Source organism: Sorex araneus, chromosome X (assembly GCF_027595985.1).
Source record: "Sorex araneus isolate mSorAra2 chromosome X, mSorAra2.pri, whole genome shotgun sequence".
Classification (NCBI taxonomy): Eukaryota; Metazoa; Chordata; class Mammalia; order Eulipotyphla; family Soricidae; genus Sorex; species Sorex araneus.
The window spans coordinates 158,100,269-158,119,237 of record NC_073313.1 but is presented as its reverse complement, the minus strand read 5'-3'; the positions used below and the strand labels follow the sequence as shown (position 1 = coordinate 158,119,237).

At 60.6% G+C, this 18,969-nt stretch overlaps 2 protein-coding genes across 2 annotated transcripts in view; one reads left to right on the top strand and one right to left on the bottom strand.

Moving 5' to 3' along the window:
• The first annotated feature begins 2,650 nt into the window (after window positions 1–2,650).
• On the top strand, window positions 2,651–10,499 carry STK25 (serine/threonine kinase 25). The gene is made up of 12 exons (XM_055120267.1): window positions 2,651–2,809; window positions 3,023–3,116; window positions 6,553–6,783; window positions 6,948–7,004; window positions 7,296–7,404; window positions 8,047–8,204; window positions 8,290–8,475; window positions 8,559–8,704; window positions 8,791–8,905; window positions 9,031–9,102; window positions 9,919–10,055; window positions 10,126–10,499. Exons 2-12 carry the CDS (start codon window positions 3,087–3,089, stop codon window positions 10,163–10,165), a joined length of 1,281 nt encoding a protein of 426 aa, XP_054976242.1. The 5' UTR covers window positions 2,651–2,809; window positions 3,023–3,086; the 3' UTR covers window positions 10,166–10,499.
• A 156-nt stretch (window positions 10,500–10,655) lies between these two features.
• FARP2 (FERM, ARH/RhoGEF and pleckstrin domain protein 2) overlaps window positions 10,656–18,969 on the bottom strand; it is a 73,863-nt gene continuing 65,549 nt past the window's right edge. Inside the window, exons 20-26 of the mRNA XM_055121190.1 lie at window positions 15,392–15,460; window positions 14,739–14,828; window positions 12,512–12,594; window positions 11,994–12,109; window positions 11,670–11,824; window positions 11,279–11,386; window positions 10,656–11,193 (exon numbers count right to left, since the gene is read on the bottom strand). Coding sequence (XP_054977165.1) covers window positions 11,038–11,193; window positions 11,279–11,386; window positions 11,670–11,824; window positions 11,994–12,109; window positions 12,512–12,594; window positions 14,739–14,828; window positions 15,392–15,460 — 777 coding nt within the window. The 3' untranslated portion in view covers window positions 10,656–11,037. The remainder of the gene's footprint in view (window positions 11,194–11,278; window positions 11,387–11,669; window positions 11,825–11,993; window positions 12,110–12,511; window positions 12,595–14,738; window positions 14,829–15,391; window positions 15,461–18,969) is intronic.

Below are 18,969 nucleotides of genomic sequence, written 5' to 3'. Positions count from 1 at the left end.
CTTCTTTCTTTTTCTTTCATTCTTTCTTACTTTTTAGTTGTTTTTGGGCCAACCTTGTGCTTAGGGCTTACTCCTGACTCTGAGCTCTGGAATCACTCCTGGCTCAGGCTCAGGGGGTCCCTATGGGGTGTCAAGGATCGGATCTGGGTTGGTAAATTGCAAGGCAAACACCCTACCTGCTGTATATCGCTCCAGGGCATATGCATTTGACTTTCTTCCTTCCTTTCTTCCTTTCTTTCTTTCTTTCTTTCTTTCTTTCTTTCTTTCTTTCTTTCTTTCTTTCTTTCTTTCTTTCTTCCTTCCTTCCTTCCTTCCTTCCTTCCTTTCTTTCTTTCTTTCTTTCTTTCTTTCTTTCTTTCTTTCTTTCTTTCTTTCTTTCTTTCTTTCTTTCTTTCTTTTGGGGGGTCACACCTGGCAATGCACAGGGGTTACTCCTGGCTCATGCGCTCAGGAATTACTCCTGGCCATGCTCAGGGGACCATATGGGATGCTGGGAATTGAACCTGGGTCGGCCACTTGCAAGGCAAATACCCTACCCACTGTGCTATCACTCCAGTCCCTCTTTCTTTCTTTCTTTCTTTCTTTCTTTCTTTCTTTCTTTCTTTCTTTCTTTCTTTCTTTCTTTCTTTCTTTCTTTCTTTCTTTCTTTCTTTCTTTCTTTCTTCTTTCTTTCTCTCTTTTTCTTTCTTTCTTTCTTTCTCTCTCTCTCTTTCTTTCTCTTTCTTTCTTTCTTTCTTTCTTTCTTTCTTTCTTTCTTTCTTTCTTTCTTTCTTTCTTTCTTTCTTTCTTTCTTTCTTTCTTCTTTGTGGATCACACCCAGTAATGATCAAGGATTACTCCTGGTGGTGCTTGAGGGACCATATGGGATCGAACCCAGGTTGGCCACGTGCAAGACAAACACCCTACCCACTGTAATATTGTTCCAGTCCCTGTGTCTGTTTTTCTGTCTTACTCTTTGTCTGTTTTTCTGTCTGCCACTCTTGCATGTAGAGTATGCACACCAGTCCTTTGAGTCATTTTCCCAGCCCTCAAATGAAAGCTTTTGCCCAACCTCGGTTGATGCAGAAATCCAATTTATTGCTGCTTATCTTTGTGTATTTGTAAAATACACATAGCATAAACATCACCATTTTAGGACTGGAGAGATAAGTCAAAGGGCTGTTTTACTTTGCATGTAGGAGGCACAGGTAGGATCTCTGCACTTCATGGTCCTTCTTAACACAAGGAAGAACACCCCTGCCCATCTAGGAACAAAATCCACCACCTACAGTGTGTAATTCAGTGACATGACATTCAACTCATGATGTTGTATAACTACCACCCCATCTATTTCTATTTCCAGGATGTTTCCATCACCCCAAATGGAAAGGCTGAACCATTAAATAATTTCTTTCTGTTCTCTATTCTTCTGACTTGGCCTGTTCTTGAGCCTTTGGAAAAATGGTAACAGGAAGCCCACAGCACAATGTTTGCAAAGACCTTCCATGTTCTTGCAGCCTGTGTCCATTTTTTGTTTATTGGCTACATCCAGCAGTGCTCAGGACTTATTCCTGACTCTGCTGGTAGTGCTTAGGACTTATTCCTGACTCACTGTTGGTGGTCCTCAGGGCTTATCCCTGACTCTGCACTCAGGACTCACTCCTGGCAGTACTTAGGACACCATATGTGGTCCAACCCGGGTTGACCTTATGCAAGGCAAGTGCCCTACCCGCTATACTGTCTCTCCAGTCCCTATCTTTTTTTTTTTTTTGCCACACCCTGCAGTACTCAGGGCTAACTCCTGGCTCTGTGCTCAGGGATCACTCCTGGAGGTTCTTGGGGGACCATATGGGGTGCCAGGTATAGAACCTGGGTAGGTTGTATGCATGCGAGGCAAAGCCCTACCCACTGTGCTCTCTCTCCTGTCCTTGTCTGTAATTGTAAAATACTTGGCATGGAACTTACCATCCTCAAGTATGCATTGGGTTAGTCACGTTCATGGGGGCCAATTTACAGAACTCTTGAGACCTGCAGATGAAAGCCTTCACACACTAACTCCCCACTGATGGTGCCTCAGAGATTAGGAGACAGCTCTAGGCCTTTCCTGCAGGCAGGTTTTTGTGATGAGTTCATTTCACTAAGGGGGGCATCTTAGTGTCTTCCCGCTCTCTTTTTACCCTTCAGCTTTCCTTCCTGTGTCAGGCTGAGTACTAGTTCGCTGCAGGAATGTATGAGAAGCTAAGGACACTCAGGTTACTGCACGGGCAGGGCAGGCAGTGCAGTGGGCCCACGCCCTGCAAGGCCAAAGGAATGAAGTGGAAGGAAAAGGTCCAGAGGGGGAGGGGAGGGATCAGAGGCGACTAGGACCAAGGACTCAGACAGAGCAAGAGGGTGGGGACATGGTCCAGGTACAGAGACAGGGCGGGGGGAGGCGGACTCTAATCCGGTTCACCCCGCCCTACCCCGCTGCCTGCCGGGAGTTGTAGTCTTCGGCGCTCGGGGAGCCGGACTCGGCGTCCCGTGAGCGCCGCAACGCGCATGCGGAGAACACCGCCCTGCCCCGTGGCCTGCCGGGAATCGTAGTCCGCCCAGGGCGGGCTCCCGGGCGGACGCCGAGTGGCGAGACTCGGTGTCCCAGAGAGCACCGCGCCGGGCCACGCCGCCAGCCCCGCCCTCCGCGTCGCGCCGCCGAGCTCTGTCGGGCCGCCGCCGCCGCTGCCGCTGCTCCTCGGGCTCAGGGCCCGCGCGTCCCCGAAGACCGGAGGCAGCGGTGGGAGCCTTCGCGGGCACTGCAGAGCGGTCGGGGCGGCCGGGATGGAGCCCCGCGGAGGTGGGCGCGCCGCCGGGCGGAGCCGCCCCGAGGCCGTTGTGGGGGGCCTCGCGGGGTGGGGGCCTAGTGGCGGGCGGGGCGGGCCGTGGCGGGGCCTGGGCTGGGGGCGGGGCGGGGTGGAGGCCGTGGGGGTGCGAGCCCCCTGCCCCCTCCCGGCTGGCGGGGTCCCCTGCGCCCTGCAAGCCGCCCCAGCGCTCTGCTCCGACTCCCCAGTGGACTGACGCGTCGTGGCGGGTCCGGCCTCGCTGGTGTCGTGGACGTCTTGAGCAGCGCAGACATGGCTCACCTTAGGGGGTTCGCCACCCAGGTGAGGAGCCAGGCGGGGGCTTGGGGTAGGAGCACTGTGATGGCCGAGCCGGGAAGGGAGCCCCCAAGCCGGAGCACTGAGAATGAGCATTGTGGAGTACCCAGTGGGAGCACCGTGGAGTGAGCGCTTCGTCGCCGTGGCTCGGCTGACACTGGGGTCTGGAGGAGCCAGACTCTCGCCCGGAGCACGCAGCTGCAGCTCTGGAGTGCCCGGACGGTGTGGGGAGCGGCCCCCGGAGGGCAGGAGGCCCCTGACCTTGAGGCTGGGAGCCGGGCAGATGCCCTTCCCTCAGGAGCTTGTTGGGTGCCGCGCGCTAGCTTGGCCTCTGAGGTGATGCCGCTGTGCAGGAGGGGTGGGCATCACTGTCTCTGTCTGGGCAGATCTGACCCTGGGCCTGCCCAGAAACTTCTACCGGGGACGTGCAGCAGCGTGGTGCCCCCTCCTGGAAGGGGGCAGAGCTCTGGGACGGGCACACCAAGGGCAGCGCTGACTGGTGGGCTTGGGGCCTGAGTCTCGGGGGCCTTGCGCTGCTCTCACCCTACCTGGCCCTGAGGTGACATCAGGCTCTGGCTCTGTCCACTCAAGGGCGTTTCCCTTTGCTGGACAGCTGGAGTCTGGAGCCTTGGTGCCCAGCACCGAGCCATGTGGACTGAGCTTGTTTGGCGGTGAATATGGGAGTGCATGTGTGAGAGTGTGGGAGTGTGTGTGTGAGTGTGGGAGTGTGAGTACGTGTGTGGGGGGAGTGTGCTTTTGGGAGTGTGTGTGAGTTTGGGAGTGTGTGGGTGAGTGTGAGTGTGGGAGTGTGTGTGTGAGTGTGGGTGAGTGGGAATGCGGGGGGTGTGTGGGTGAGCGTGGGAGTGTGTGGATGTGGGAGTGTGTGTGGGAGTGTGAAGTGTGGGAGTGTGTGTGGGTGAGTGGGAATGGAGGTTATGGGTGAGTGTGGCAGTCTGAGTGTGGGTGTGAGTGTGAAAGTGAGTGGGAGTGTGTGTAGGAGTGTGAGGATGTGGGAGTGTGTGGATGTGGGAGTGTATGAGTGTGGGAGTGTGTGAATGGGAGTGTGTGATGTTGGGTGTGTGAGTGTGGGAGTATGTGGGAGTGTTTCTATGAGTGTGGGAGCAGTGTGGAGTGTGGGTGAGAGGGGTGAGTGGAAGTGTGTGGGTAAGTGGGAGTGTGAGTGGGAGTATGTGAGTGTGTGTAAGTGTGGGAGTGGGTGTGTCAGTAGGAGTGAGTGTGTGGGACTGTGGATGTGGGAGTGTGTGCGAGAGTGGGGTGAGTGGGAGTGTGTGCGAGAGTGGGGTGAGTGGGAGTGTGTGGGTGAGTGGGAATGTAGGTGTGTGGGGGAGTGAGTATGGGAGTGTGTAGGGTGTGCATGTGGTGAGTGGGGGTGGGGGTGTGGGAGTGTGTAGGGTGAGCGTGTGGTGAGTGTGTGGGGTGAGGGTGTGGGGCTGTGTGGGTGAGTGTGAGGTGTGGGAGTGTGTAGGGTGAGCGTGTGGTGAGTGTGGGGTGAGGGTGTGGGAGTGTGGGTGAGCATGTGGTAAGTGTGTAGGTGTGAGGGTGTGGGAGTGTGTGGGTGAGCATATGGTGTGAGGGTGTGGGAGTGTGGAGTGGGGGTGAGGGTGTGGGAGTGTGGGGTGAGTGTGTGGTGAGTGTGTAGGGGTGAGGGTGTGGGAGTGTGTAGAGTGAGCGTGGTGAGTGGTGCGTGTGGTGAGTGGGGGTGAGTGTGGTGCGTGTGGGGTGAGGGTGTGGGAGTGTGGGGGTGAGTGTGTAGGGGTGAGGGTGTGGGAGTGGGGGTGAGCGTGTGGTGAGCGTAGGGGTGAGTGTGGAAGTGTGGGGGTGAGTGTGTAGGGGTGAGGGTGTGGGAGTGTGTAGGGGTGAGGCTGTGGGAATGTGTAGGGTGAGTGTGTGGTGAGTGTAGAGTTGAGGGTATGGGAGTGTGTAGGGTGAGGTTGTGGAAGTGTGTAGGGTGAGTGGTGAGTGTGTGGTGTGTGTGTGGAGTGAGGGTGTGGGAGTGTGTGAGGTGAGGGTGTGGGAGTGTGGGGTGAGCGTGTGGTGAGTGGGGGTGAGGGTGTGGGAGTGTGGGGTGAGCGTGTGGTGAGTGGGGGTGAGAGTGTGGGAGTGTGGGGTGAGTGTGTAGGGGTGAGGGTGTGGGAGTGTGTAGGGTGAGCGTGGTGAGTGGTGCGTGTGGTGAGTGGTGAGTGGGGGTGAGTGTGGTGCGTGTGGGGTGAGGGTGTGGGAGTGTGGGGGTGAGTGTGTAGGTGAGGGTGTGGGAGTGTGTGGTGAGCGTAGGGGTGAGGGTGTGGAAGTGTGGGGGTGAGTGTGTGGGAGTGTGTAGGGGTGAGTGTGTGGGAGTGTGTAGGGGTGAGTGTGTGGGAGTGTGTAGGGTGAGCGTGGTGAGTGGTGCGTGTGGTGAGTGGTGAGTGGGGGTGAGTGTGGTGGTGCGTGTGGGGTGAGGGTGTGGGAGTGTGGGGGTGAGTGTGTAGGGGTGATAGTGTGGGGGTGAGCGTGTGGTGAGCGTAGGGGTGAGGGTGTGGAAGTGTGGGGGGGAGTGTGTAGGGGTGAGGGTGTGGGAGTGTGTAGGGTGAGCGTGGTGAGTGGTGCGTGTGGGGGTGAGCATGTGGGAGTGTGGGGGTGAGTGTGTACGGGTGAGTGTGTGGTGAGTGTAGGGGTAAGGGTGGGTGAGCGTGTGGGAGTGTGCAGGGTGAGTGTGGTAGTGGTGCGTGTGGGGTGAGCGTGTGGTGACTGACCCGAGTATGGCGCTCGGTTGTGCGAGCTGGGTGGTTCTGCCAGGTCCCTCTCCCGGCTGGGCTTGAGGCCCCCCACCGCGCTCCTCTAGGCCTGGCCACGCCCCCTTGCTGCCCAGCACCGCCTGTGGGGGCGCCAGGTCCTGGCCGGCTCTTGAGTGGGCTCTTGTTGCCCACCTGTTAGGCGGCCCTGTGGCCCTCAGCCTGCTTCCAACTGGCGCCTTGGCGGCCCCTGGGCACCGCCCTCCCCCACAGCTCTGCCGCCGAGCCTGGTGGTCCCTTCCCGGGCTGCGGCTCAGGCACTGGCTGTTGTTCTGTCCCTGTAGCATGAGTCCAGGCCTGTGGCCCCGGGAGGCTGCCCCTCCCCCCCAGCTTGGGGTCTCCTCTCAGGGCGGAGGCGGGGATAGCAGAGGGGGGCTCTAGGGGCGGAGCTTTGTCTCAGCAACTGTAGGGTTCTGGGGCCGCTCCCACCGCTGTGGCTGCTGTGTGGGGAGTGAGCGGGTGGGGGCTGGCCCGTCTCCCCAGGGCTCTGCATGGGTCCCCGGCCGAAGCCGCCCCCTCCGCCAGTCCGAGGGGGTCCTTCTGGGCTGCATCCCGCCTGCCTCCTGGTCCCTCTGCCCCTCCCCGGCCTGGCCGCGTGTGCGCAGGGGCAGGGGCGCGGTTCTGCCTGTGGGACACGGCCCTGCCCCCCGCAGCACTCCCGCGTGGACCCCGAGGAGCTCTTCACCAAGCTCGAGCGCATCGGCAAGGGCTCGTTCGGGGAGGTGTACAAAGGCATCGACAGCCGCACCAAGGAGGTGGTGGCCATCAAGATCATCGACCTGGAGGAGGCGGAGGACGAGATCGAGGACATCCAGCAGGAGATCACCGTCCTGAGCCAGTGCGACAGCCCCTACATCACCCGCTACTTCGGCTCCTACCTGAAGGTGCCGCGCCTGGTGGGGGGGGGGGCTGGGCGGGGCCGCTGGACACAGGTGGCGTGCAGGTGGGCCCCTCTCACCTGGAGGTGCACTTGGCCCTCCTCAGAGCCCCGGGGGGTGGCGGCAGGGGGCTGTGGTGAGCACGTGCCAGCCGTGCTCCCTGGTTGCAGAGCACCAAGCTGTGGATCATCATGGAATACCTGGGTGGCGGCTCCGCGCTGGACCTGGTGAGCTGGGGGCCCCGGCGGGCGCTGTGGGCAGGGCAGGAGGGGCTGTGTCTGTCTCCCTATGGAGCCTGGGTGGGCCTGGGGGTGGGTGCCTGGGACCCCCGGTGCCCGAAACCTTAGGGTGGAGGCGACTTGACCTGCTTCTCTAGCCTGGGGGCTGAAGGTGGAGCCAGGTTCGCCGCGTGCTACCCCCTCCCTGGGGTGGCTGGCACCAGCCCCGCTCCTGAACCTCAACGTTGTCACGGGGGTGGGCCGGGGTGGCCCTGCGCGTGCCACTGTGCGCGTCTGCAGCTGAAGCCGGGGCCCCTGGAGGAGACCTACATCGCCACCATCCTGCGGGAGATCCTCAAGGGCCTGGACTACCTGCACTCGGAGCGCAAGATCCACCGCGACATCAAAGGTCCGCGGGCCGCGGGGTCCACCTCCTCGGCTCCTCCCGACTCGGGGCTGGGGACTGCGGGTGCGAGAGGGCCCTAGGGGAGCCAGGAAGGACACTGGGGGCCTTAGGGCCCTGTGTGGACCGAGTGGATGTGCAGGCCAAGCCCAGGCCCTGACCACCCAGCCCCAGGGGCCTGCCAGGCAGGGGGCACAGTAGGAGTCAGGGCAGTGGTGGCCCCGCCCCTAGTGGGAGGGGCTGGTTTGGGGCGGGGCCAGGTGTGGTGGCCCCACCCCCAATAGGAGGGGAGCTGGGGTGGGGCTGGGCGTGGTGGCCCCACCCCCAATAGGAGGAGAGCCGGTATGGGGCGGGGCTGAGTGTGGTGGCCCCACCCCTAGTAGGCGGGGAGCCGGGGTGGGGTGGGGCGTGGTGGCCCCACCACTAGTAGGCCGGGAGCTGGTGTGGGGCGGGGCTAGGTGTGGTGGCCCTGCCCCCTGATAGGAGGGAGCTGGTTGGGGCGGGGTCAGCACAGTGGTACCGCCCCCTGTGGGAGGGGATGCGAGCCGGAACGCGGAGCTCTGTGGGGACACCCAAGGTGCTTCCTCCGGCAGCTGCCCAGGGTGGGGCTCCTGGCTCACAGATGACCCTGCTGTCCTGTGCCCGCAGCTGCCAACGTGCTGCTCTCGGAGCAGGGGGACGTGAAGCTGGCCGACTTCGGGGTGGCAGGGCAGCTCACGGACACGCAGATCAAGAGGAACACGTTTGTGGGCACCCCCTTCTGGATGGCCCCCGAGGTCATCAAGCAGTCTGCCTACGACTTCAAGGTGGGTGTGGCGGGCAGCAGGGGGCGCCGGGCCACAGCCGTGGGTGCCGGCAGCAGCAGCAGCGTCCCCTGTGTTCTCCGTCCAGGCCGACATCTGGTCGCTGGGGATCACAGCCATCGAGCTGGCCAAGGGCGAGCCGCCCAACTCGGACCTGCACCCCATGCGCGTCCTGTTCCTCATCCCCAAGAACAGCCCGCCCACGCTGGAGGGCCACCACAGCAAGCCCTTCAAGGAGTTTGTGGAGGCCTGCCTCAACAAGGACCCCCGATTCGTGAGTCCCTCTGCGGGGCCTCGCGTGGCTGCTGGGCAGGCCCCAGTGGGAGCCCCCGCCCGCTGAGCCTCCTGTGCCCACAGCGGCCCACGGCCCGGGAGCTCCTGAAGCACAAGTTCATCACGCGCTACACCAAGAAGACGTCCTTCCTCACCGAGCTCATAGACCGCTACAAGCGCTGGAAGTCGGAGGGCCACGCCGAGGAGTCCAGCTCTGAGGACTCCGACATGTAGGCCTGGGTCTGGGTGTGGGCCCGAGAACACGCTCACCCTGGATCAGGCCGGGACCCCCGCTCTGACGCCGCTCTTCCCGCAGTGACGGGGACGCAGAGGACGGGGAGCAGGGCCCCATCTGGACCTTCCCGCCCACCATTCGGCCAAGCCCACACAGCAAGCTGCACAAGGGGACGGCCCTGCTCGGCCCCCAGAAGGTCGGGCGGGCTGTCTGCGTGTCTGTGTGTGTGTGTGTGTGTCCGTCTGTGCCTGCCTGTCTGTCTGCCTGCCTGTTCCTCGGCGGCCACCTCTTGTGCCCCCGCTGAGCTGTGTTTCATTCTAGCCCGCAGAGCCCGTGAAGCGGCAGCCACGGTCCCAGTGCCTGTCCACCCTCGTCCGGCCTGTCTTCGGGGAGGTGAGTAGGGCCGGGGGGCTGTGGGGCCTGAGGGGCTGGGGCTGGCCTCTCAGCTCTGCACCTCCAGCACTGCCCACTGCTGGGGTGTGTGGAAGGACCGGGGTCCCGGCCCGCTCAGCCCCCTCAGCCATGCCAGGCTCAGGACATGGTGCCACTCAGGCCTCATCTGCTGCCCAGGCCGCAGTGCTGGGGCTGGACCCCAGGCTGGACACGTGCCCAGTGTGCCTGCTGCTCCCACGTGACCTCTGGGTGCTCTGGAAGTGCCAACACAGCCCTGGTTGTCGTGGGCAGCTTTTGTTCTGGGGTGAGAGCCTCTCAGGCATGGGGCAAGTATGCCCTCGGCGGGTGGTCTGCAGCCCCCACTGGGCCCACGCAGCCACACAGCTCTGCAGAGGAGGGCCCTGGCGAGCCCACTAGGGGCTAGACCTGGGGAGGAGGGCGCGGGGCTCGGGGTACGTGAGGCCTGGCATGGCTGTGCCTGGGGACGTCTGGGAGGCGAGGAGGGGTGTCCAGGGCCTGTGGGCTCTGCTCAGACTCTGGTCTTGGCTGGTCCCTAGCCTGCAGGCTCTGGTTTCTCGGAGGTGGGGCGGGAGCCTCCCCTGGGCGGCTTGCCTGGGGCGGGGTCTGCAGAGAGGCCACTGGGGCTGCAGGTTTGACTCCTAGACAGCACTCGGCCACGGCTCAGGCAGTGGATGGACCTGGTGGGGGCCTCTGCCTGGACCTCCCAGGTGCCCCATCCCAGGCAAGACCCTGGGCGGTGGCACGTGCAGTCCAGCAGGGGCAGCCGGTGCTCAGTGCCCGCTCCTGCGCTCGCAGCTGAAAGAGAAGCACAGGCAGAGTGGTGGAGGCGTGGGCGCCCTGGAGGAGCTGGAGAACGCCTTCAGCCTGGCCGAGGAGTCCTGCCCCGGCATCTCAGACAAGCTCATGGCACACCTGGTGGAGCGGGTGCAGAGGTGAGGCGGCCCCGCGGTGCCCGGACCTGTCCTGAGGCTGGGCCAGGCGGTGACTAGCTTCCTCCTTCAGATTCTCTCACAACAGAAACCACCTGACGTCCAGCCGCTGAGCTCAGCCCGGGGGCAGCCTGTGCGACGGCCCGTGGCCACGCTGTGGAGCGGCAACCCCCTGCAGCCCCTGTCTCCGGCCTGCGGGCTGGCCCTCCACAGCTGTGGCCCCTTGGACCTGGCATCGGCGGCCAGTGGCTCTGCCCGTCTCCACTCGCTGCCGGTGGCCGTGGCCCTGCCTTGTGTGTTGGCTCGGGCCCGAGTCCACAGCGTGCGTGCCGGCCGGCCGCCGCTTTCTGAGAGGACTGGACTTCACCCCTCGGTAGCCTGGGCCTAAGGTGGTAGTTTTCTAGCACACGGAGGCTCTTGCCGCTCTGAATAAAGACCTGAGTCAGAGATGCCGGCGGCTGGGCGCTAGGCAGGGCCACACCTGGTCTCCTGGGCACGTGCCGAGAGGCAGCGCCTTTATTCTGCCCCGGACAGTGCCTCCCTCCCTCCCTCCCCTCTCCGAGACGCTGGCACTGCAGCCCCACTGAGGGCAGGGCTGGACGTGGGCACTGCTGCGGCGGGGGCTTGGCTGGGCGAGCCGGTGTCCACACTGCGGCCCAGCACTGCCCTTCTGTGTGCGTCTCCTCCCTCCGGGCCCCCAGCCCTGCCCCCATGTCACCGCACGCTCTGGGGCACTCCGGTGAGGGGCTCTGCCCTGCTTCCTCGGTCACCCTCGTCCTCGTCCAGGTGGGTCAGTCGGGGGGGGACCCCGCCCCCCCCGGAGCACTGCTGGCCGTCTCAATAACCTCCATCCACCTGCAGAGAGGCCCAGGTGCATGGGCGGGCCTGCCCCTCAGAACCCCCCCCCGACCACCAGAGTCCAGTGATGGGCAGAGGGCACGTGGCCCTCCCCAGTGCCCTGGGGCTGGAGGTGGGGACGGTGCGGTCACCTCCTGAGCGTGTACTTGTTCTCGGCCCGAAAGAAGTAGACGTGGCCCTTGAACTGCAGCTTGAAGACGTGCTCCTTGCGGATGCCGTCAGCAGCCCCGGCCTCGCTCACTCTGTAGCCCAGCAGGGGGAGGCTGGCCAGCGGGTAGTCGTCCTGCATGGAGAGGGCCGCTCAGTGCCCCCAGCCCCCCCACCCCCGCACAGACAGAGGAGCCTGTCGGGCTGCGCCGAGCCCCTACCTGGTGGGTTTTGTAGAAGAACAAGCAGAGGTCGGTGAAGACCACCCAGAGCTGCTGCCAGCCGTCGCTGTTCTTGAACTTCCTCAGCAGGTAGCCTGACAGCTGGTTCTGAGGGAGGCGCGTGGTGGGTGCCAGCAGCGGCAGCCTCCCTCTCCCCTGGCTCTGGTGAGGGCACGGTGCGCCCTCCCCGGGACCCCAGCCTGCAGGGGTCCTGCACGAGGGCTGGGTTGGCTTTGCGCCCCCGGAACTCCCAGCCCGAGGGCCAGTCTGAGAGGGGCTGGAGGTGTGGGAGCCCAGTCGCCTCGGGAAAGGCTCTCCCTGCCCGGCCGTGGGCTGGCCAGCAGGGCTTCCGGGGCAGAGGGAGGGGAAGAGGGACCCGGTGGACACTGACCTCCGCGGCAGCGCTGCGGTCGGCCCGGGAGACGCTGGTGATCCGGTACCAGCACACGTGCGCCGTGATGTTGGCCCGGGGCTGGGCCTGCCCCTCCGGGGTGCCATGTGCACCACACATGGGCTCGTGCTCCAGCGACAGCGGGTCGGACGGCACTGGGAGGAGTCAGGCCTCAGGTCCAGGTCTGGCCCTCGCAGAGCCCAGTCAGGACCAGGACAGCAGAGCCGGAGGGCTGCCAGCCCCTTCCCCCCATCCTGGAACACTCCTGGTCAGGGCACGCGTGGCCTCCAGCTGACGCCTGGAGCGTGTGGCTGGGCTGCTCACCGTGGGGGAGAGAGCTCGTGGGGCCGGGCCGGGCCAGGGCTGTGTCCCCTCCGGGGCTGGTGGCCTCGATGGCGGCGTTCAGGTCTCGCGTCCACTTCTCCTTCTCCAGCTGGGTGCTGAGGGCAAGAGCGCAGGCTGGCGGGCAGGCAGCAGCACCACCTGGGCAGTGGGGCTCGGGGCCCTGCAGGTCTGACCATTCCCCCCACACCGTGTCGCCTGCACTCAGCCCCTCGACCCCCATCTCCGTGGAGCAGGAGCCGGGATGGGCACGGGGCACTCTTGTGCCCAGAACTGCAGTTGGTGCTTCAGGAACAGCAGCCTGGGGCCCTTCACGTAGCCTCTGGCGCCTCCCCTTGGCCCGAGGACCCTGGACAGCACCCCAGCACAGCCGGTCTGCAGCACCTCACCCCTGGCTCAGACTCCACTCGGCGTTCTGACCCGGGTGCCAGTGATCTCTCACTGAGGCCCAGCTGCAGAGTGGCCATAGCTCAGACCCTGGGCACAGGAAGGCCTCTCACCTGGCTGCCACCACGGTGGCTTTCTGTGCCGTGCAGATGGTGAAGCAGTTGGGGATGGACCATTCCTTCTCGCTCTCCTCCACCTGCAAGGAGAGGAGAGGTGCTGGGCCCTGCAGGAGGGCGGCAGGCGGGCACAGCTGCCCTCTGCACTGGCCACAGCCGCTAGCTACTCACTTGTGACAATGCGACACGAGGAAAACCGGTTGAGTGTCTCATTACGAAAGGGGCTGTTCATTTTATTAACCTGGTATTAAAAGCCAACAGTTTCAGAGGAAAACCCAGACTGTGAGTGAATGCGGTGGCTTGAGTGTCTGTTCTTTCGGCCCACACTGAGTGATGCTCAGGGGTCCCTCTGTGGTGCTGGGTCAACCCTGGGCCTCCTGCTTGCTGACACTCCCGCCTACTGAGCTCTCTGGCTCTAAACTTAAAAATGAGCTTAAAAACAGAAGGAGAGAGTACATTGACTTGCATGCTGACCTGGGTTCAATTCCTGCCACCCCATGTGTTTTCCCAAATCAGGATTGACCCCTGAGCACAGAGCCAGGAGTAAGCCCTGGGCACTGTGAGGTGTGGTCCCCAAACAAAACTCACAGGTAAAAAGCTGTAGTAGGAAGCTGAGGGTGATCAGATACCAGGAAGCTGATGACGAGAGTTCGGCTCAGTATACCAAGTACAGTGTGTGTGTGAGGCCCAGGGTTGACCCCTGAGTACAGGGCCAGGAGGATCCCGGGAACACACCAGGTATGGCAACAAAACAAAAGGTCCTCATGAAGTCAGAGGGAGACTGACCACCTACACACTCCGAAAACGCCCGTGCCCAGCCTGGTGGGCGTCTCGATGGTCTTCGAGATGGAGAGTCGTGTTCAGTGGAGAGCAGCAGGGGTGAGGTGGGCTGCCCTGGGCCAGCCCCCCAGACCAGCCCACACACACACAGTGCCCTGAGCCTCATCAGGGTGTCAAAGGCCTGCAGTGTGTGGTCAGCTGTCATCCCCTAGGTGGGCATGTCCATGCAGTTGCGACACAGCCCAGTGGTGGTTTGGGAAGGGATTTGTCCAAGTGATGTTGAAGTTATCTGGAAGAATGGCTTAGTTTTCCTTTCTAAAAATAAAACTTTCGGGGCTGGAGAGATAGCACAGCGGGTAGGGCGTTTGCCTTGCACGCAGCCGATCCGGGTTCAAATCCCAGCATCCCATATGGTCCCCTGAGCACGGCCAGGGGTAATTCCTGAGTGCAGAGCCAGGAATAACCCCTGTGCATCGCCAGGTGTGACCCAAAAAGAAAAAAATAAAAATAAAACTTTCTTGGTCACGCCCAGCGGTACTCAGGGGCTGTTCTTAGCTCTGTGCTCAGAGTGACCTCTGGCCATGCTCAGGGGGCCATACGTGGTGCTAGGACTCAAACCCAGGTCGTGCTGGCCACAGCAGCATGCAGGGCAAAGGCCTGATCTGTACTATCCCTCCAGCCCAATTTTATTTTTATTTGTAACTAGAATAAGAGTATTATTATTTCGGTTTTGGGTCCACAACTGGCAGTGCTCAGGGCTTACTCCAGGCTCTGTACTCAGAAATCATTCTCAGTCCCGACCACCAGGGATGCCGAGACTGCACGGCAAATGCTTTACCCTCTGTACGAGCTCTCCAGCCCTGCAGAGGGCGATTTGTTTTTCTGGGGGCCACACCCAGTGGTGCTCTTGGCTTACTCCTGGCCCTGAGCTCAGTGGGGAGGGAACCTGGGTCAGCCCTGTGCAAAGCACATGCCCTGCCTGCAGTTCCTGTGCTGGCCCCGGATTATTCTTTCATACAGGGAGACTGCCTGCAGGGACGTCAGATGAAGTCATTTAACCGAGCCTGTGGGGAAGGCTGCCAAGAGTGTCCTGGGCCCTGCAGAGAGCCCCGGAGCCCTGGGGCGGGGAGTCCTGCTGGACATCCCAGGGCTGGGTATGGGACAAGGCAGTCGGGGGCCGAGAGAGAGGTAAACCAAGGACTCAGGCCTGTAGCAGGAGACCCCGACTGGTCACAGGTGAGAGGGCAAAGAAGGCTCAAGGCCGGCCGGCTGTGGCAGCGGGCAAGGGGGGTCTGGCCTGCCTCTGTGTGGAGCAGGCCAGAGGGGTCAGGGTGCAGGGACAAGCTGCAGTGTGGGACTGTGTGGTCAGGGAGGGAGATGGGAGAAAAACCTTGGAGATGGAATGGAGTGGGGAGGGAGGGAGGGGCGGGGCTGCGGGCCTCACCAGCATGCCTCGAAGAGGGAGGAGGCCTCGGGTCCGGAAGCGGCCACTGCCCGAGAGGCCTCTGCTCGTGTACAGCAGCACGTCCGAGAACTGCAAGGCAGGGCTGACGTCAGGGTTCAGTGCCCGCCACACAGCCGAGCCCCGCAGTGGGCGTGTCCACCACGGCTGCCCCACTGGCCGCGAACAGCAGAAAGGGCTTGCTCCACTCAGCCCATCACTTCCGGCCCGAGGTACCGGGTCACAGGACAGGCAGACGGGCTCTCCAGGCCGGGTCTGTTCCCCGCTGCAGGCAGGAGTGAAGGCCTGTGCAGTGGCGGCAGCAGCTGGGTGCTGGCTCAGACTGTCCCTGGCACTGCTCACGCTGTGGAGACGGCAGAAGGGCCGGGGTGCCGCTCGGAGGGCAGATCCCGGGGACGGCAGAGTCCCCAGTACGGCATGCAGCAGAGCTGAAACCACTGCCCGCCTACTGACCACTGCCCGCCTACCAACCACTGCACGCCTACCGAGACCAGTGCCTGCCTACAGACCACTGTGCACCTACTGATCACTGCCCGCCTGCTGACCACTGCCTGCCTACTGACCACTGCCTACCTACTGACCAATGTCCATCGACTGAGACCACTGCCCGCCTACAGAAGCTGCTGCCCACCTACCAGAAAGAACATCCTCTGCTGCAGGCCCCTCCTGGTGAGCTTGTAGAGGCTGCCCTCACGGAGGAGCTCCTGGAAAGCAAACACGGCGTTGCTTAGTGGCTCATGGCACCAGGTGGGCGGGTGAGCTCCGGGCGCAGCAGCCCCTCGCCAACCGCCCCCCATCCTCCTGAGCCTCTCCTGGCAGTGGCCACGTCTCTAGGGAAACCATGCCTGTGTCACCAGAGCCCTCTGGGCCGGGAGGAAGGAGCCAGCCCCTGACCCTCAGGACTGCCTGGGCGGGTAGAGCGCCTCTCCCAGAGCAGGTGCTGCCACGTCCCCAGACTCTCCTAGGGAGGCTAACACAGGCGTGATGGTTACTCTGAGGCGTGTGCACTTTTGCTGACACAAGAAACTTCCCTGTGCCATCACTGAAGCAGTTTATGCTGAGCCAGAGCAAAAGGGGCCCGTGGCAGCCACGAGACTGTCCACCAAACAGCTGCTCACATGGGGACATGGGAATGGACGGAGGTGGAGCAACCTCAGTCACCTATAAAACTGGACAGCGCAGCTAGAGTGCTGTGTGTGACAACAGCAGCAGCAAGGCGGGGCAGTGTGTGAAGATAGATTCAGAGCGGGCTGATCGTGGGGCCGGAGGGACAGCACAGCCAGGAGGGCCCTGCCTTGCACGTGGCTGTCCCGGTTGGACCCCACACCCCATATGGCCTTCCAGTCGCTGCCAGGAGTAGCTCCTGAGCATCACCCATATGGCCCCCAAACTAAACAAACAGGGCTGATGGGAATGGAAAATTTACAGAAGAAAACAGGGCAAATCTTCATACCTGGGATTAGGCAAAGCAACCAGAGAGAAAAATAAACTGGATTTCATCAAAATTAACCCTCTGTGTTAGAAAGTGAGAGCTGGGCAAGTTCTCAAAGGTCTGTGCACCTGTGCGTTTGAGGTGGGCATGCTCCGGGCCACTCTGGAAGCAGACCCCTGTGGTGTGCCCCGACCACCAGGAAATTGAACGGCCAGGCAGTGAGCCCCCAGACCGTGCCAGCCAATGCTGAGCGGGGGGTCTGCCAGGAGCCGGGAGGGTCTCTACAGGGGGATTAAACGTTTTGGAATCAAACGTTTGCAGTATCTTGGGAAGGTAATTTCAGAGGCTACAGAGAGACTTTCGAGGGTGTGTCCTGTGGCGGTGTTTGGGCCCATCGCACAGCGGCCGGCTGGCTCTGCCAGAAACCACTTTTTTTTTTTTTTTTTTAATGGGTGAAGGATAATACATTATTTTATTTTATTTATTTATTTATTTATTTATTTGCTTTTTGGGTCACACCTGGCTATGCATAGGGGTTACTCCTGGCTCTGCGCTCAGGAATTATCCCTGGCGGTGCTCAGGGGACCATATGGGATGCTGGGAATCGAACCCAGGTCGGCCGCGTGCAAGGCAAACGCCCTCCCCTCTGTGCTATTGCTCCAGCCCCAGAAACCACTTTTTTTGAAACTTAAAAAAAAAAGTGGAGTCGGGCCCGTGCTCGGCTCCGGCCGGCCGGGTTTTCGGCCCGGGCGCCCATGCCCCTGCAGAGCCGGTGGATGTGGAACAAGCGGGAACCAGAGACAGCTTTAGGAATTGGGGTTCCAGCAAGTGCCTGCACCCATGTATGGAGACTGTGAATTAAGCCTGTGCCCCACGCCGGCTAACGGAGGAAATATGTAATTTCTGGCAGAATTTTCCCAGGACTTTATACAGAAATCCAAAAGCGTCCGCGCGACTTAACATTTATAATTGTCATCAATGTGAAAGGGTTCCATTTGAACAGGTCAGACTTGGGGGGGAAACTCCAAATAATAACAGTAAGTTTTTGTTGAAATATTGAAGGTTCTTTTTTTTTTTTTTTTTTTTTTTTTTTTGCTTTTTTGGGTCACACCTGGCGATGCACAGGGGTTACTCCTGGCTCTGCACTCAGGAATTACCCCTGGCGGTGCTCAGGGGACCATATGGGATGCTGGGGATTTGAACCCGGGTCGGCCGCGTGCAAGGCAAACGCCCTACCCGCTGTGCTATCTCTCCAGCCCCCAATATTGAAGGTTCTTAATGTAACAGCCACCTCTGGACTATGAGCTAAGCAAAAGCCCCACGCTGGCCAACGTGGCGTGGAGTACACCATACTATGAGGCGCAGGAAGGGGGATGAGGGGGAAAAATTAAAAAAAAAAAAAATGGAAAAGGAAAAAGAGAAAAAAAAGAGAGAGAGAGAGTTATGTCAACTATAGTGAGTTTTGTGTTGAATTATGGAATGTAATCAAGGTAAAGAAAAAATGAAGTGAAATTCATTAACTAATGAATTTCATTCATTAGTTATACAGTAGGGGGTAGGGGGTGGGGGCGGGGGGTAAACTGGGGTTTCTGGTGGTGGAATTTGGGCACTGGTGAAGGGATGGGTGTTTGAATATTGTATAACTGACATATAAACCTGAGAACTTTGTAACTTTCCACATGGTGATTTAATAAAAATTAAAAAAAAAAAAAAAAGTGGGGCTGGGGCTGGAGCAATAGCACAACAGGTAGGGCGTTTGCCTTGCACGCGGCTGACCCGGGTTCAATTCCCAGCATTCCATATGGTCCCCCGAGCACTGCCAGAAGTGATTCCTGAGTGCACGAGCCAGGAGTAACCCCTGTGCATTGCCGGGTGTGACCCAAAATGCAAAAAAAAAAAAAAAAAGTGGGGCCATGTGACAGACCAATAAGAAAGAAGGGGCCTCGTGGGGCGGGGGTAGTGGCTGTGGTGGCTCTATCGGCAACAGAAACGCCAGTCTGGATGTCAGGAGAGCTGGGAGCGTGCAGCTGGTCAGACCCTCAGGGGGTCATTTTGGACCCAGAAGGTGGCGCCTACCGGGTCTTTCCCACCGCTAAAGGAGTACGAATTCGCAGTGATCTCGGCGCTGAGGGCACAGCATGAAGCCGAGCGCGACACAGCAGACGCACAGGCAGCAGGGAGGCCCTGAGCTCTTCCCGAGTCCTGTTCCCAGGGTGGCCCTGGGATGGAAGGTTCTGGAAGGGGAGGCTGGAGCAGAGATGGGAAAGGGTGGTCGAGGAGCTGCGGTCTGCGGGCGCGTGGAGGGGGCCTTTGCGCTGGCTCTGTGGCAGGAGAGGAGGTGAGCGGTGTGGGATGCTCGAGTTGCTGGCAACAGCAGCTTGTCTGTCGGGAAACGTGCACTGGTGGGGGACAGGGAGGAGCACGGTCTGGTGAAACCCAATCGGGAGCAACTTTGGAACTGTGGATCTCACTGTGATTCAAAACAAAAAACCCACACACAAAAAAAACCATTATCTAGTCTACTGGACTTTTTATCCTTTTAGCTTTTTGGTTTTGGGTCTAACCCAGCAGTGCTCAGGGCTTACTCCTGGGTCCGTGCTCAGGAATAGCTCCTGGAGGGCTCAGGGGGCAATGTGGGTGTTGGGGATCAAACCTGGGTCGGCCGCATACAAGCAAATGCCCAGACTGCTGTGCTACTAGGCTTTCTTACAGTTCCAATTTCTTTGGAATTTTAGGAACTTTGTAATAACTGAAGCTATGTGCTTTCAAAACACTGTTTGG

Excerpts from the sequence above, each read along its gene's own strand:
- STK25 (XM_055120267.1), top strand. The coding sequence starts at position 3,087 with ATGGCTCACCTTAGGGGGTTCGCCACCCAG. Across the intron at positions 7,405-8,046 it reads GATCCACCGCGACATCAAAG|CTGCCAACGTGCTGCTCTCG; the intron begins GTCCGCGGGCCG and ends CTGTGCCCGCAG. Across the intron at positions 8,476-8,558 it reads TCAACAAGGACCCCCGATTC|CGGCCCACGGCCCGGGAGCT; the intron begins GTGAGTCCCTCT and ends CTGTGCCCACAG.